At 48.7% G+C, this 15,918-nt stretch overlaps 1 protein-coding gene across 10 annotated transcripts in view; it reads left to right on the top strand.

Annotated features, from left to right (window-relative positions):
• Positions 1 to 15,918, top strand: part of ADGRB1 (adhesion G protein-coupled receptor B1) — a 370,873-nt gene that overhangs the window by 199,901 nt on the left and 155,054 nt on the right. For all 10 annotated transcript variants that reach the window (XM_074943756.1, XM_074943760.1, XM_074943759.1 and 7 more), the window contains 5 exons: positions 2,605 to 2,769; positions 6,712 to 6,813; positions 10,476 to 10,582; positions 11,902 to 12,096; positions 14,348 to 14,416. In XM_074943756.1, the coding sequence (XP_074799857.1) occupies positions 2,605 to 2,769; positions 6,712 to 6,813; positions 10,476 to 10,582; positions 11,902 to 12,096; positions 14,348 to 14,416 (638 nt within the window). The remainder of the gene's footprint in view (positions 1 to 2,604; positions 2,770 to 6,711; positions 6,814 to 10,475; positions 10,583 to 11,901; positions 12,097 to 14,347; positions 14,417 to 15,918) is intronic.

Genomic DNA, 15,918 nt, shown 5'->3' with positions numbered 1-15,918 from the left:
AATAGTAAGAAGTGAACTACGAAGCAGCATGTCCACAGAGGGTGCAGAGGCACTCAGAGAAGTTACAATGGAACTAGACAGCCTTACAGTCCATTTCTCAGAGCGCTTGCAAATCCCATTTCCAAGGCATGTGAAACAACCATATGCACGGAGAAAAGACAGTTAAACTGCAGCCAAAATCTTTTACATGCGAGGCCCAGAATGTAAAAACAGGTGACTTGTTCCAGGAAGGAATGTGGCCAATTTAAGTTCTTGAGGGTTTATGCTGCATTTACATGGTGAGTAGGCCTTGAGGTAGCTTCTTGCACAAGAGCGAATTTCTCTCAAAATGAAACCCAAAGTGGGCAATAACACAACAGCTGGAGGAGGGCTTCTTGGCTGTATCTGTGTGGTTTCTCTGCTTCTCTGAATCTGCTTTGTTGGTACCTCCTCACCTCCTAAGCTGAAGTAGGGAATCTTTGTCTTTCTGCTTGTGAAATGGTCATCGTACTGCACTGAAGCTGTAGACTTTGGTTATTAAATGGTAATATAAGTGCATGCAGTGTTGTGGTAGCTGTGTTGGCCCCAGGATATGAGAGAGACAAGAGGGATGAGGTAGGATCTTTTATTGGACCAACTTCTGTTGGTGAAAAACAGAAGAGTCAAGGTTTTGAGCTTACCCAGAGGCCTTGTAAGAGCTGATCTCTTTCACCAACAGAAACATCTCCATAAAAGATATTACCTCACCCACCTTGTCTCTCTAATATAAATGGCAGACAGTCCCTGTCCCTGTCTATATTCAGAGCTTCCACAGCCAGACCCCAAAATCTTAGCCCAGGGTGAGATGAGTCAGGAAGCCTGGATGTCTCAGGTAACTGGAAATAGAAACATAAGGACAGCCACATTGGGTCAGACCAATGGTCCATCTACCCCAGTATCCTATCTTCCGACAGTGGCTCAGAGAGAATGAGCAGAACAGAGCAATTTATTGAGTGATCCATCCCATGACATTCAGTCCCAGCTTCTGGCAGTCAGAGGCTTTAGGGTACCCAGCGCATGGGTTACGTCTCTGACCATCTTGGCTTATAGCCATTGATGGACCTATCCTCCATGATCTTATCTAATTCTTTTTTGAACCCAGTTATACTTTTGGCCTTCACAACATCCCCTGGCGAAGAATTCCACAGCTTGACTGTGCGTTGTGTGAAGGAGTACTTCCGTATGTTTGTTTTAAACCTGCTGCCTGTTAATGTCATCGGGTGACCCTGATTCCCTTGTTACCTAAAGGAGTAAATAACGCTTCTCTAGTCGCTGTCTCGACACCACTCATGATTTTATCAACCTCTCTCGTATCCCCTCCTAGTCGTCTCTTTTCCACACTGAACAGTCCCAGTCTTTGTAATCTCTCCTCATGCAGAAGCTGTTCCAGACTCCAAATTTCTTTTGTTGCCCTTCTCCGTACTTTTTCCAATTCTCATATATCTTTTTTTTTGTGATGGGCCAACCAGACCTGCCCGCAGGATTTAAGGTGTGGGTGTACCTTGGCTTTATACAGTGGCATTATGATATTTTCTGTCTTATTATCTATCCCTTTCCTAATGGTTCCTAATGTGCTGTTAGCCTTTTTGACCTCCACTTCACATTGAACAGATGAAAAATGGGATAGGGGTCAGCAGCCCAGGTTCAGAAGTGAATTAATGCTGCTTTTCGGTAGTTGATTTGAACTGAGCTGATCGCCTGAGCCTGGTTCCTACCAGACAAGTGTCTGTAGGGAGACCCCTGAATGTCACCCTTAGTAGCAGTTTCAGGAGAGACTCCAAGGAGTGATTGGGCCATGGAGACTGCACTGTCCTAGGGTCCTTCCAGGCTGGGGCTGAGGTAGGGAGACGAGACATAAGGAGAAGCCTGCACTGGAGCAGAACATGTTGTAGTGTTTACTTTGGGCATAAGCCTACGATTTCAGGGTATGTCTAGATGGGGAGTTAGTGCACAGCAAGCTGGGGTGCAAATACACAGTGCACGAATGTGGCACATATTACCTGGCAGTGTGGCCCCTGCTACCATGCAAGAAAAATTCCTCAGGATGCTTTAACATACTCCTGCTTCAAACAGCAATAGGTCAAAGTGCACCAGGGAACTTGAAGTGCGCTGTAGCAGGGTCCGCATAGCCAGTGAATTCGCAGTGTGCTAGAACGCAGGCGATTTACATTCCAGCTTGCTGCATTCTAACTTTCCGTTTCGAAAAGGCCCCACTCTGCAGGGTTCACATTTCTTCCACCACAACTAAAATCATTTAAAAGCAATCCACAGTTCTCAGGTGTGATTATGATCCCCTGCACACTTTACATGGTTGACTGCAAGGAAGCTGCTCCTGAATTCCCTCATGCACGTGAGATCAGAGTTAGGCCATCAATGTGCAGAAGCAATCAAGATATGGACTGTTATATCACTCCTACGCACTCTCTCCTCCTCCTTTTAACTTGTGTTAGAGCCTTTTCAAGGCAGGGAGCTAACACCTAATATCCAGCCGTATCACTGCAAACTGTATGTCCAGTGTTTACCTTGAGGATGAGCTGCCTCGTGTTGCTCAGGAACTGTTTTGTTTCCTCATTTGCTCTCCTGCAGTGGACGGAAAGTGGCAGGCGTGGGGGCCGTGGGGGAGCTGTACGACCTCATGCGGGGGCGGGACGCAGAGACGTGACCGTGTGTGCTACGGCCCCTTCTTCGGAGGAGACTTTTGTCAGGGGCCCAAGGAGGAGTATAAGCAGTGTAATGACAAGAAGTGTCCTGGTAGGTATCTCACACTCTTCCTGCTTTCTGTTCAGATCGGTAACACAGACAGTGGGGAAGGGCTGCTGCTTGTATGAGTCAGAGTTTAATACCACGAGGGACCTCTGGTCTGGCCTTCTGCATAACACAGGCCTGCTGGTGAGGCTTGGTCCAACACCTATCCAAGCCAATCGTGAGGCTCTCCCTGATTTCAATGGGTGTGCGATTGGGCCTACCGTGGGTGGATGGACATGCTCAGTGCTTCTTGACTGGCATGTGGTTGGAGACAGGCAGCTGATGATTTATCAAGAGGCAAAGAACTGGTGTGTGAGTACCCAGCGAAAGCACTACTGGAGCATCCCCGATGCTCTGTCATGTTCACACTACTCCCACTGGGCCACTAGCCGCTGGAGTTACCCACATGCCATTGCACGACCCAGAGCAGGGTTAGACAGCACAGTGCTGGCCGAGCCTATCTGAGTCCTGGCTAGTCTATAGCTCCCGCTGGTGCTATTGCCAGGGGAGAAGAACGTGCTGCAAATTATGGGGCCGTAAAACCTGAGTGAGGTCAAGGTTGGAGAGTTTTGCAGGGCAGACAAAACCTGGGTTTCTAAATGTGAAACACAAGCAGAAGCAGATAGTTAAAGGGCTCAAAAGCAATGTTTATTTTCCTTTGAAAGCCAGTCTTAGAGCCCCTTCTGCGGAAATCTCTGCTTGAAGTTCTCTCTCCTGTGTTGTACAGGAGGTCAGACTAGAGAGCCACATTGGTTCCTTTTGATAAGATTCAGAGTTTTTAATAGTGAGGGTATTTAATCATCCGAACTGATTACCAAGGGATGTGGTGACTTCTCCCTCACTGGTGTCTCTTGAAAAGACGCACTCTAGCCTAAGCAAAAGCTATTGGGCGGGATGCAGGGGTCACTGTGGAAGTGCGATGGCCTGTGTTATACAGGGGGTCGGACTAGACGATCATAAAGGTCTCTGTGAATCAAAGCGGAAAAGACCCAAATGGTAGCATGAAGGTGTCACCTAACTTCAACTATTGGTCCATCCCCTGGATTCTCTAATTCAGCCAACAGCATTCCCTGACCATAGGAAAATTTTGGGCCTGATCCTCAGCTTCACAGACTTTACCTTTGATTTATGCTGGCTGAGGATCTGGAGCAAACCAAGTCATTTTGTTAATTTTGGTAGAGGCTTGGAGCTGTGCTATCATATAGAAAAGGAGGCACATCTCAGTAGTGCAGGTGTTTCACATGAAAGGAGCTTGTTGTAATTATTTTGGGGGGGGTGTGGTAAGGGAGGGAGGGCAAGGGGGACTCTGCAAGTCAATGGCTACAAATAAACCTCCTTGATTATTATGCTCAAGGAAAACTCAAATACCAACCTGATTTTGTTTTAACAGAAGGATTGAGCTTAATTGAGTTTGATATTAAAATCTCCCAGTGCAACTCGCTTCCTAGAGTAAAAAGGATTTCGTTACAAAGCGATATTAAAAATTACAGCAATCAACTGATTCCCTCCTGGCCTGGGAATCACTCCTGCGCTTGTAGGCAAGAAAATGCCAGGCAATACCAGGTCTTTCTAAGGAGCATCCCTGATGCACCGCATCACGTAGCACTTCCTGGAAAAGGCAGTCACAAGCAGGAGTGACAAGAAAGGGTTGGAAGGTTGGCATTAGGGAGAGAGAGCGAGGGGGTTGGCGTGGGGGAGCCATTTTTCTGAGCCCTTCCCCGTCCCCTTCCCCCTTGCTGCTGCGGCTCAGTAGCTTTGCAACAAAGAATGCTAGCAGCTCTCCATAATCCTTCTTTGAAATGCTGAGTGAACCAGAGCAGCACAATGGGTTTGTGGCTAAGGCACTGGGCTGGGACCCAGGAGATCTGGGCTCAAATTCATAGCTCTGCCACAGTGTAACGTGGGCAAGTCACCTAATCTCTCTGTGCTTCAGGCACTCTTCGGTAAAACAGGGCCAGTAATACTCCCTTTGCCCCCCACCCTGCTGTCTGTCTTGTGTATGTAGATTGTAAATTCTGTTGGGAAGGGACTGTTTCTTGTTGTGCCTAGCACAATGCGGGCCTGATCTCAGTGGGGGCCTTCAGGTACTACTGGAATACCTGCGACAGCAACAGCAGGCAATTAAAAGGAATGGGATGAGAGCTCTTTATGAGTGAATATCATGGCTAGTGGTTGGTAATGGCCTTCCAGGAAGCATGGGGAGGCGGGAGCTGTGTTTCAAGTACAGATGGATTTGGACGTAGGTTCCATTCTGAACTGGGTACCTGTGGATCACTCCTGTCTGGGGCCTTTGTAGAAATCGGTGTTACCCACAAGATCTGGATCCGAGCTGCCCCACAGTCAGAGGTTTGTCAGATACAGAATTCTGGCTCCAGCCCCGTCTTTAAATTCACAGCCCTGCCTCCCACCCGGAGGAATCTTGCAGTCAGTTCCAAAGCAGCACATGTGAAGATGGACACCCACAACCCAGAAGTGGATCCCCGAGATATTCCATACCCCCTGTAGTCATGCACCATATAGGACTTGTGAGCTCTCCCTGTGCTGAAGATGCACTTGGGGGCTGCAGGCTGGGCATGCTCCGCTAACTCCCCTGAGCTCACAGTAAAACTCAGGACCTAGGAAATTTATTTATTTCAGTCGTCTGCAGCTACTGCCGCCCTCCCCCGCAGCTCGGCTGATTGTGTCCTTGGCACACCACTACTGGTGCTGCTGAACTCTGGCACCAGCAGTGCTTCCCTGCATGGGAGGAGAGCACGGTGAACAGCTGCCGAGCCCGGCCAATGACTGGCATTGGCTTGGCAACTTCCAGGCCTGGATGGGAACAGCCGTGCATGCAGCCTCCTTGTTTATGGGTAGTTTTACATGCACAATAAATAGAAAATGTAATTGCAAACCATTACATATAAGGCTTTCCCTCCCTACCCCAAGGAGTGATAAATAGTTTTAATACCAGATTCACAGCTTCCCCAGTTTTATGTACCATAAGTAATCTTTTCCCACATAAACCATCACTCATGTAGTAGATGTGCTTCCAACTCGCTGACAGCGCGTTGGCCGTTTTGACTCCCTCTGTGGGCTGACACAGCTTCACCCCACTTTGCAGCCGCCCCTTTCCTCCCAAGCCTGCGTCCGTTAGACCCAGCTGAGGCCAGAGGTTGGTGTAACCGCTGCACGGGGTGCTTTCTGCTGGTGCCGGGAGCAGCCGCATCATTTAAACATGGCAGCAGCCTGCTGGGCTCTGCAGCGGTCGTTTCTTATGAGCAGCTGATGGAAACCCAGCTTCTTGGCATTATGGGGTGGTGCTTACACCTCTGCTTGTCCATATTCGCCTGGCAAAGTAAGCACCCAATACCCAGTGCCCCAAGAATAGCGGCCTATGAAGGGCTTGAGGGGGCTCTCCTATGTGGTCCGGGTTCAACCTGGTTTCTGTCTAGCTGTGTCTCCTTTCCCTTTCTTTACTCCCCTTTCCCCTTCCAACCTTTCCTGGTCTTCTCCTCTAGGATGTGGCAGTTCTACATAGCAGTGTTTTAAACATACATAGCCTAGGACAGGTGTAATGCCTCCTAGGCATGGGTCCCAAGGAGGGTTGGCTTCTTTGCCACCAGAACCCCAGATCCCTACAATGTGAGCTAAGCACAAGCAGGTAACACACTTTGCATTCACCTGAGTTGGGCACTAGTTAATTAACCCTCACAGGGGATCAAGGCTCAGTTTTCGGATAGGCAACGTGAGCTACAGAGAGGTCAGGTGGCTTTGCCCAAGGCCAAGTGATGAGACAGCTGTGATTTAATCTCTACACAGCACACTTTCCTCCACACTGCCAGGTCCTTTTTCTGCCTCTCCCTTTAATCTTCCCCCTCTCTGCTACTTGCCCCCTTCCTTTCTTCCCATCTTGCCCATGCTGAGCAGCTGGCGGCGTAGCCAACCCAGTGCCTTTGTCCTTTACAGAGCCCCATGAAATATGTGATGAAGATAACTTTGCTTCCGTGGTTTGGAAGGAAACGCCTGCCGGAGAGGCTGCGGCTGTCCGGTGTCCTCGCAATGCCACTGGTAAGGAGAAGGACGCGCCCTGCCTGTGGAGTCAACTTAAACTCATGGAGATCTTGGTCCTCTCTGACCTAGAGAGGACCAAGATGTGTTATATGGGGGGGTGGGGGGGGAGACTTAATAAAGTGCGTGACTGCTGGGGAGCTTTCTCCAGAAGCACACGGTGGCTGCATCTGTTTGCTTTCGGCACCGCTGTCCTCCAGAGGCGGTGTAGCCTTGTGCTGCTGGGCAACGGGCAGTTCCGGGGCAAAACCGCGAGAGGGCTCAGAGGCAGCTCTTAGGTGAGCTTCTCAAGGTCTTTCTCGGTGCTTGATGGGAGCTGAGATGGGGCCGGGGGATAGAGGAGGCACAGGATTCATCTGTGATGAACGTAAAGGTTTTTTTTTATCGAGGCTGCTGGACACTGACAGCCCCTGTAGTTCTCTTTGGATTGCTCAGCCTGTGCTGCCTAGGGTCATCCACTGGCATGGTCTCTGCCTAGGTCCCAGCCTGGAGTAAGCAGTCATGGGAGGGTCTGCGGAATGCACCGCAATCAGGTTACAGGAAGTGTATCCAAAGGAAGTTTACTAAACCGATTAGCAATAAAAGCCTGATTGTGAACTTAGCCACACCTGCTCCTGGAAAACTCTCAAAGAGGGAGGGGGCATGTCCACTGTGCTGGCAGGAAGGGTCAGACAAGATCATAGAATCATAGAAGATCAGGGTCGGAAGGGACCTCAGGAGGTCATCTAGTCCAACCCCCTGCTCAAAGCAGGACCAATCCCCAACTAAATCATCCCAGCCAGGGCTTTCTCAAACCTGACCTTAAAAACCTCTAAGGTAGGAGATTCCACCACCTCCCTAGGTAACGCATTCCAGTGTTTCACCACCCTTCTAGTGAAAAAGTTTTTCCTAATATCCAACCTAAGCCTCCCCCACTGCAACTTGAGACCATTGCTCCTTGTTCTGTTATCTGGTACCACTGAGAACAGTTTAGATCCATCCTCTTTGGGACCCCCTTTCAGGTAGTTGACAGCAGCTATCAAATCCCCCCTCATTCTTCTCTTCTGCAGACTAAATAATCCCAGTTCCCTCAGCCTCTCCTCATAAATCATGTGCTCATGTGCCCCCTAATCATTTTTGTTGCCCTCAGCTGGACTCTTTCCAATTTTTCCACATCCTTCTTGTAGTGTGGGGCCCAAAACTGGACACGGTACTCCAGATGAGGCCTCACCAATGCCAAATAGAGGGGAACGATCATGTCCCTCGATCTGCTGGCAATGCCCCTACTTATACAGCCCAAAATGCCGTTAGTCTTCTTGGCAACAAGGGCACATTGTTGACTCATATCCAGCTTCTCGTTCAGTGTAACCCCTCGGTCCTTTTCTACAGAACTGCTGCCTAGCCACTCAGTCCCTGTAGCAGTCTGTAGCAGTGCATGGGATTCTTCCATCCTAAGTGTAGGACTCTGCACTTCTCCTTGTTGAACCTCATCAGATTTCTTTTGACCCAATCCTCTAATTTGTCTAGGTCCCTCTGTATCCTATCCCTACCCTTCAGCATATCTACCACTCCTCCTGGTTGAGTGTCATCTGAAAACTTGTGGATGGTGTAATCCACACCATCTTCCAGATCATTAGTGAAGATATTAAACAAAACTGGCCCCAGGACCGACCCTTGGGGCACTCCGCTTGATACCAGCTGCCAACCAGACATGGAGCCTTTTATCACTACTCGTTGAGCCCGATGATCTAGCCAGCTTTCTATCCACCTTATAGTCCATTCATCCAGCCATTCATTCACCTCCTTCATCTTCTTCATCACTGATTCATCTCTTTCTCCATGGCAGGAGGGATGGTATGAGCAAAGGAAAGGCCACCAAAGCGGCAAATCACTGTAAATTAGGAGGTGACTGGCGTAACGAAGGACAATGGACAGGACTCACAGAGGAGGCAAATGGCCGTGTTCGCAGTTTCAGAGTACCTCAGCTCAAAGGTGGTGCTGTTGGTTATTTATCCCCTTTTGACATCTCCGGAGAAGCCTAGCGGCCATTGCTGCTTTAATCCTTCAGCTTAGAGATATGGAATCAGGCACTTTTGTGAGATTCTCTGGGACTCTCTGGGTTTGCATCCCATGGGTGCAGACATAGAGTTTCCTTTGTTCGAGTTAGCCTGATCTAAATTGCCAGCCAAGTGCTTCCACTGTGGTTTTCTTTGGCTCTCATGCCCCTGGGGGATGCAGAGAAAGGAGATAAAAAACCCCACCCAAAGCGCTAGTGTTTGTTGTGTGTGCTCAGCAATTGTCTGTGGCAGTTTGTGCGCATCTCTAGCTAAATCAGCTTGTTGTGGGTACCCTCCACGAGAATGCTCAGGGTTTCCATGGGAACATAAGAATGGCCACCCTGGGTCAGACCAATGGTCCATCTACCCAGTATCCTGTCTTCCAACAGTGCCCTGTGCTAGATGCTTCTGAGGGAACGAAGAGAACAGGGCAATTTACCGAGTGATCCATCCCCCATTGTCCAATCCTAGCTTCTGGCAGTCAGAGGCTTAGGGACACCCAGAGCATGGGGTTGCGTCTCTGACCATCTTGGCTAATAGCCACTGATGGACCTATCCTCTGTGAATTTATCTCATTTTTTTTTAACCCACTTATGGTTTCGGCTTTCACAACATTCCCTGGCAATGAGTTCCACAGCTTGACTGTGCGTTGTGTGAAGAAATCCTTCATTTTGTTTGTTTTAAACTTGCTGCCCATTAATGTCATCAGGTGACTCCTGGTTCTTCTCTATTCACAGTCTCTACACCCGCCATGATTCTATAGACCTCTGTCATATCCCCCCGTAGTCGTCTCTTCTCTAAAATGAACAGTCCCAGTCTTTTAAATCTCTCCTCATGTGGACACTGTTCCAGACCCCATATCATTCTTGTTGCTCTTCTCTGTACCTTTTCCAATTCTAATACATCTTTTTTGAGATGGAACAACCAGAACTGCACGCAGTATTCAACGTGTGCGCGAACTATGGATTTATATTGTGGTATTTTGATATTTTCTGTCTTATTATCTATCCCTTTCCTAATGGTTCCTAACATTCTCTTACCTTTTTTGACGGCCACTGCACATTGAGCAGATGTTTTCAGAGAGCTGTCCACAATGACCCCAAGATTTCTTTCTTGAGTGGTATCAGCTATTTTAAAGCCCACCATTTTATATGTATAGTTGGGATGATGTCTTCCAATGTGCATTGCTTTGCACTTATCAACACTGAATTTCCTCTGCCATTTTGTTGCCCAGTCACGCAGTTTTGTGAGATCCCTTTGTAACTGTTCACAGACAGCTTTATTCTTGAGTAATTTAGTATCGCCTTCAAACTTTGTCACCCCACTGTTTCCTATCCCTTTTCCAGATCATTTATGAATACCTTGACCAACACAGTACAGATCCTTCAGGGACCTCACTTTTTACCCCTCTCCACTGTGAAAACTGACCATTTATTCCTACCCTTTCTTTTCTATCTTTCAATCAGTTAGTGAGAGGATCTTCCTTCTGATCTCATGACTGCTTACTTTGCTTAAGAGCCTTTGGTGTGGACCTTGTCAAAGGCTTTCTGAAAGTCCAGGTACAATAGATCACCTTTGTCCACATCCAGCTGTCCTCTCTTCCATGCCCCTTTCATTCTCCTTTAGGGTTGATCCTGCGAAGATGCACTTTAGATGAAGAGGGGATAGCATACTGGGAGACTCCGACATACATCAAGTGTGTTTCCATTGACTACAGGAATATACAGATGATGGTAAGAGAGATTCACTTCTCATCTGAATGGATCCATTTCCCCCCATTGTCGCTTTTTACTTAGATGGGAGATTCCCCAGAGAAACCCAAAGTGCTTACACTGATCCAGTAGTGACCCACTCTTCCCTCTGAGGCAGTAGTGAGCCAGTGACCCATTATTGTGTTAGAGGGTGCAGTGGTGCTGAAGGCTCTGTCTTTTGGACTAATCCTACAACAGAGGCCTGGCCACTTGTGATTATTTAAAGGGCTCCTAGCACTTTTTGCAAGGGTAGAGGGTGTTAACCTCGGTATCCTGGCCAAACTCCAGTTTCCTTACATTCACCCTGCAGTGTTAAAAGATAGGATGTCATCTCTTTCTGCCCTAAGCCCTTGTGCAGTGTTGTTGCTGCATTTCAGCGGCCATGAAAGGAGAGTTTGTAAAGCATTTTGGGATCCTTTGGGAGGGAAGCTGTTGTAAATGGAAGGCATTACTGTCCCCTCAGTCCGTTATCCTGATAAGATCTGTGCACAGGGAAAAACACAGTGCTCCAAGCTGTAAAATGGGGATAATAATTCTTCCTTCTTCCCCCTTTGTCTGCCTTGTCTAGTTAGATTGTAAACCCCTTGCGACAGGATAGCCTCTCGCTGGGGATTTTAGTGTCTGGCATGATGGGGCCCCGTTCTCGGTTGGGTCCTTTAGCTGTTATCATAATAATAAAAACTGTAAATACTTGGCCTGCCTCTGCCAATCTCCGGTGGATTGTCTGGAAAGTCAGTGCCTGCAGCAGAACCATCCTCGTTCCTGTCTGTGGGCTCAGATGGCTGTAACTCAGGTATAAGACAGCTACAAGACTGATTGGTGAGCAAATCTTCCATTGCAGGCAGGAGTAGCCAGCAGCAAGGTTATAAGGCAGAATAGCCTCTTCTGAATCTGCTGGGACACTTCCCTTTCTGGTCACAAAGAAAGTGGGAATTCAGTTGTCCTCTGATAGCCACCTACGACCTTTCAGAGATATCACAGACTCTCCCAGATTGCATGGAGCTGAAGTCCAGAAGGGGTCATTAGACCATCAAGCATGAACTCCTGTATATCAAAGCCATTACATTTCACCCTGCTACCCTATACTGAACCAAAGTCCTCAGGAGACTGAACTGTCATGTAGAGGTAGAGAACAGGAGAGACCAAGGTACCACCAATGCCCGAGATCCCTGCAATGGCAGGGAATTGATTAGGTGACATATGCCTAGAAGGACCATGGTGATCATCTGGTCTGTGCTCCTGAGGCCTGAGAACTTCACTGATCCCCATTAACGTGTGTTTGACTCATTCTCTCGTCTCAGACAAGGGAGCATCTCTCCAAAGCTCAGCGGGGGCTGATGGGAGAAGGGGTATCTGAAGTGCTGCAAAACCTCGTGGAGATCTCCCAGGATGGGACCAGCTACAGTGGGGACCTGCTGTCCACCATCGACGTACTCAGGAATATGACCGAGATCTTCCGTAGGGCATATTACAGCCCCGCTGCTGGGGATGTACAGGTGAGCTGAGGAAGAGAGATGCACGTCATGATGGGATGGGTGCCAGTGGGCAAGTCTAAGGCATGGGCACATACACACAGGGTTTGGGCTACCACTGTGTGCATTGGAATCTACTTATACTTGATGAAAGCCCAGAAAAATCAGAAATGTCTCTTCTTACCTCCGTGATGTGCCTCATTTCCCAGTGTGCATTTCCCAGGCTAATGAGCTTCAACCCTCCCCCTCCCCCCTCGCAATCCCCACTGGTTCATGAGCTAATAACTTGAAGAGCAAAGTCATTTAGAGCTGATTCAATCCAGCTGCACTTTCTGTGGAGTCTAATTGATTTTGGTGCCTTATCTGGAAGGAATTTCAATCTAATGGCCAAGAGGGGAGTTGATCCTTGGGTATTAGGTGTCTATGTATTGATATGGGAGAAGGCTGAGGGTTTCTTGCCCTGGGATTTACTTTCAGCAGTTGCATGCAGACTGGCTACAAATCAGTCCTCGGGAGAGGTCATCAGCCCACAACTTGAAACATTAAACTTGTCCTCTAGGATCTGCTTCCTCATGGTGTCTGCAACGGCGAGGAAAATGGAGAGGAAAATCAATGGCTTTGAACTCTGTATCTCCTGCCTTCACATCTCTCTCTCTCTCACACACACACAGCAGAACTCTTGCCTGGATAGCCCCTCTTCCTCTGATAGTCCATTCTGTCATTCCCCCTAGCCAGTTATAATGGAGATGGAGCCACCAGCAGCTTTCCCACCACTGGAAGTGGTTTTGTCTTCTTCCATAAAGCCCGGCGACAGGGCTGGATGAAGCAGTGGCTGATCTAGTCTGGCAGGCCCTGTGCTTGCTGGCTTCAGAGCATGAATGCACTCCCAATACTAGCAATGACTTTTCATTGGAAGGGGGATAGATCTGCTGGAGATGGGGTCTGCTTGGTACCTTGGCTTCTATATTTCCTGCATGTTACTCACTGGGTGAAATATCTCAGCCTGTGGGGCTCTCTTAGCAGTGAAGGTTTGGTCAAGTGAAGCTAGCACCCAGCAGAGTGTGCAGAGAAAGTCCATTAACTCACAATGGCAAGACATGCTGAGACTTTTGCAAAGGTGGGGAAGGACAGGAGTGGCTGAGCTGGAGAAACCTAACCTCTCTGTTTGTTTGAGATAGGGCCAAAAGAAGGTTATGGATAGAGCGCTGCACTGGGGCTGGAGAAACCTGGGTGCTGTTCCTCGCTCAGCTTTCCTGTGTGATCTTGGGAAAGTCCCTTAATCTCCCCTGTGCCTCCATCCACACTTTTGTACAATAGGGATAATATGCCTCTATATCCCAGGGGTAGTGTGAGGAGAGAATCCATGAATGATGGAGAAGTGGTTAGATACTCTGGTTATGGGGGCAAGAGAAATAGCTGGATAAAATGATGGATGGATGGATAGATAGATAGGTTTTCCATTATGATAATCTAGTCTGACCTCCAATACAGCACAGGCCAGAGAACCTCAACCAATACTTTCAGCAGCAAACCTATAACTTCAGTATGAGCTAGAACAGATCCTTTAAGACAACATCCAGTCTTGATTTAAAGACTACAAATGATGGAGAATCCATCATGTCCCTCGGTAAGTTTTCCCAGTGGATAGAACACCCACAAATTCTGAAGCTGGTCCTGAATTCTGAACCCTGTCTCTGTAATTAGCCGAGCTAAAACTCCAGATCCCCACTACTCCGGGATGTTGAGATCTCCAAAATCTGGGCCTGCAGTCTGCAGCATGAGTCCACCCCCCTGTGAAAGTGAGGGGCTCAGAGAGCAAGCGGGAGCCAGGTGTACTGTGGGCAACCCTGCTGCTCTCCACACCCCCCATAGTCAAAACCCCTCTTGGCATTTTATCATTGCCTCATGTCTGCCTACGCCCCTTGTGCTCTCCATGGCTTGCAGAATCCTTCACTTTCTGCTGTGGCCTGGTGGGTAATGAGTTGTGTAGTGCTCACTGGCTGCCCTATTGCACTCCGGTGGTGAGCAAGGTTCTGACTCTTCTCCCCAGGAGAGGCAGTAGCGGTTTTGCTCCTTATTTCATTAGGAGCAGGACTTTGGTTTGTCCAGTGTTTTGGGATGCTTTGGGAAGAACGGTGCTCTGTGAGTGAGAGCAGATCCTCTTCTTGCTAAAACTATTGTTCTCTGCTCTTTCACGTGTTGTGGGGCATGTGTCCTTCCGCTCTGTCATATTCTGACCATGACTTTCTTTTCCTTTTTTGTCTCGCCTCTCTAGAACTTCGTCCAGATCATCAGCAACTTGCTGTCAGAGGAAAACCGGGACAAGTGGGAGGAAGCTCAGATGGTATGGACCTGCTGCTTAAACATACAACCCAAATAATGCTGGCTCTCAGTCTGTGGCACGGGGGGAGGGGGGTTATTGGCATTTCCCCTAGGGTTGGGTGGTCTCACTGCTATGTATGCCTGACAGGTGCTGTACTCAAAGGGCATCCGTTTCACCCAGAAGAGATAGAACTCATCTGGCCACACTGCTAGGCATCAGTGACTCAACTCCTTGCAGTGAAAGAGAAGTGAAGGCTGAATTACCCTGCCTGGAGAAATCAGTGGTGACCAGGAAAGTGGATCATGCTAGACTTCAGAGCCAAGTGCAGTCCTGGCCCTTTAAGGTTCCTCCTAAGTCTGAGTCCTGTATGAAAAGACTCAGGCAGGACAGGTAGGATTTTAAAGGGCCAGGACTGTGCTCTGCCCTCTGAGTTCATGCTTCGGCTCAGCTCGAGCTGCACAAGGGTTCATTTATATTTCAGCTACCTTTTCCTCACAAGGTCACCTTGCGTCTCCCCAGGGATGCTGGCAATTAGGGAACATGGTGGATAATTCAGCAGATAAAGCACATCCTATCTGGGCATAGGGACTGCTATTTGTCCCGCTGATGTCTTACCAAACCCTTACCCTGCCTCAATTGCATTTTCTGCCTGTGTATGTAGGTGACTTACCCACTGTCCCTAACCTGGACTGAAAATGCCATTCTTCCTCGCAGCGCTCACTGCTCAACAGTGCTGATCCCTCTGCCGCCCCAGGGAGCCGCATCAGAGGGAAATGATACTGCCTTGAAGGCAAAGCCTGTTCGCGGGTGACTCTGACTGAGGGCTCCCTGTCTGTAGTAGTTCCTCCCTTGTCTCTTCCATTTTACTGCGTCTCAGAACACAATCCCTCCTGTGCCTGCATCTCGGAAGTCAACATCACCACAGACAGGTCTGGTTTCTGACAGGCGTCCATCAGGTGGAGAGCATTCCCCTGAGGAGACCACGAGGCATGGGTCACAATATGGCGGCTCTTTTACCCGCTGTGTTGTCCGGTGAAGCCGCTCAGAAGGGGCAGCAAACAGCAAAGGAGCGAGAGACGATTGCTCGGCACCAACATGAATCCTTAAAGGTCAATTTTCTTCAGAATGGCCACTGAACGTCTCTGGCAGCTAACAAGCTGCCGGTTTAATCTGAGACCCCCTACGTCAAGGGGCTGAGTGAAAGACCCTTGCATAAAGAGATGAGATACACTGAAATGAAAACAAATAGCTCCAGGGAAGGTTTGTGCTATTGGCGGATAGCAGGCACTGAATGTTGATTGAGCTGGGAAGGGATTGGCTCCCCTGCAAGAGGTCACACGTTGAAAGGTGGGCGAGGTCAGTAACGTTACCACCTGATGTCTGTTCGGAGACTTCTCTGAAACGAGTCAGATAGGGGGAGGGGCGCATTACCTAGGTAAAAGGGGATAGACTGAGTATTGAACAGACCTCGAGACTGAGCTCCCCTTTCGCCCCTATAGCTGATGTTTCCTCAGCACATCTGG

Source organism: Natator depressus, chromosome 2 (assembly GCF_965152275.1).
Source record: "Natator depressus isolate rNatDep1 chromosome 2, rNatDep2.hap1, whole genome shotgun sequence".
In the NCBI taxonomy this organism is placed as follows: Eukaryota; Metazoa; Chordata; order Testudines; family Cheloniidae; genus Natator; species Natator depressus.
The sequence above is the reverse complement of the archived record's forward strand: the minus strand, read 5'-3'. Positions and strand labels throughout refer to the sequence as shown.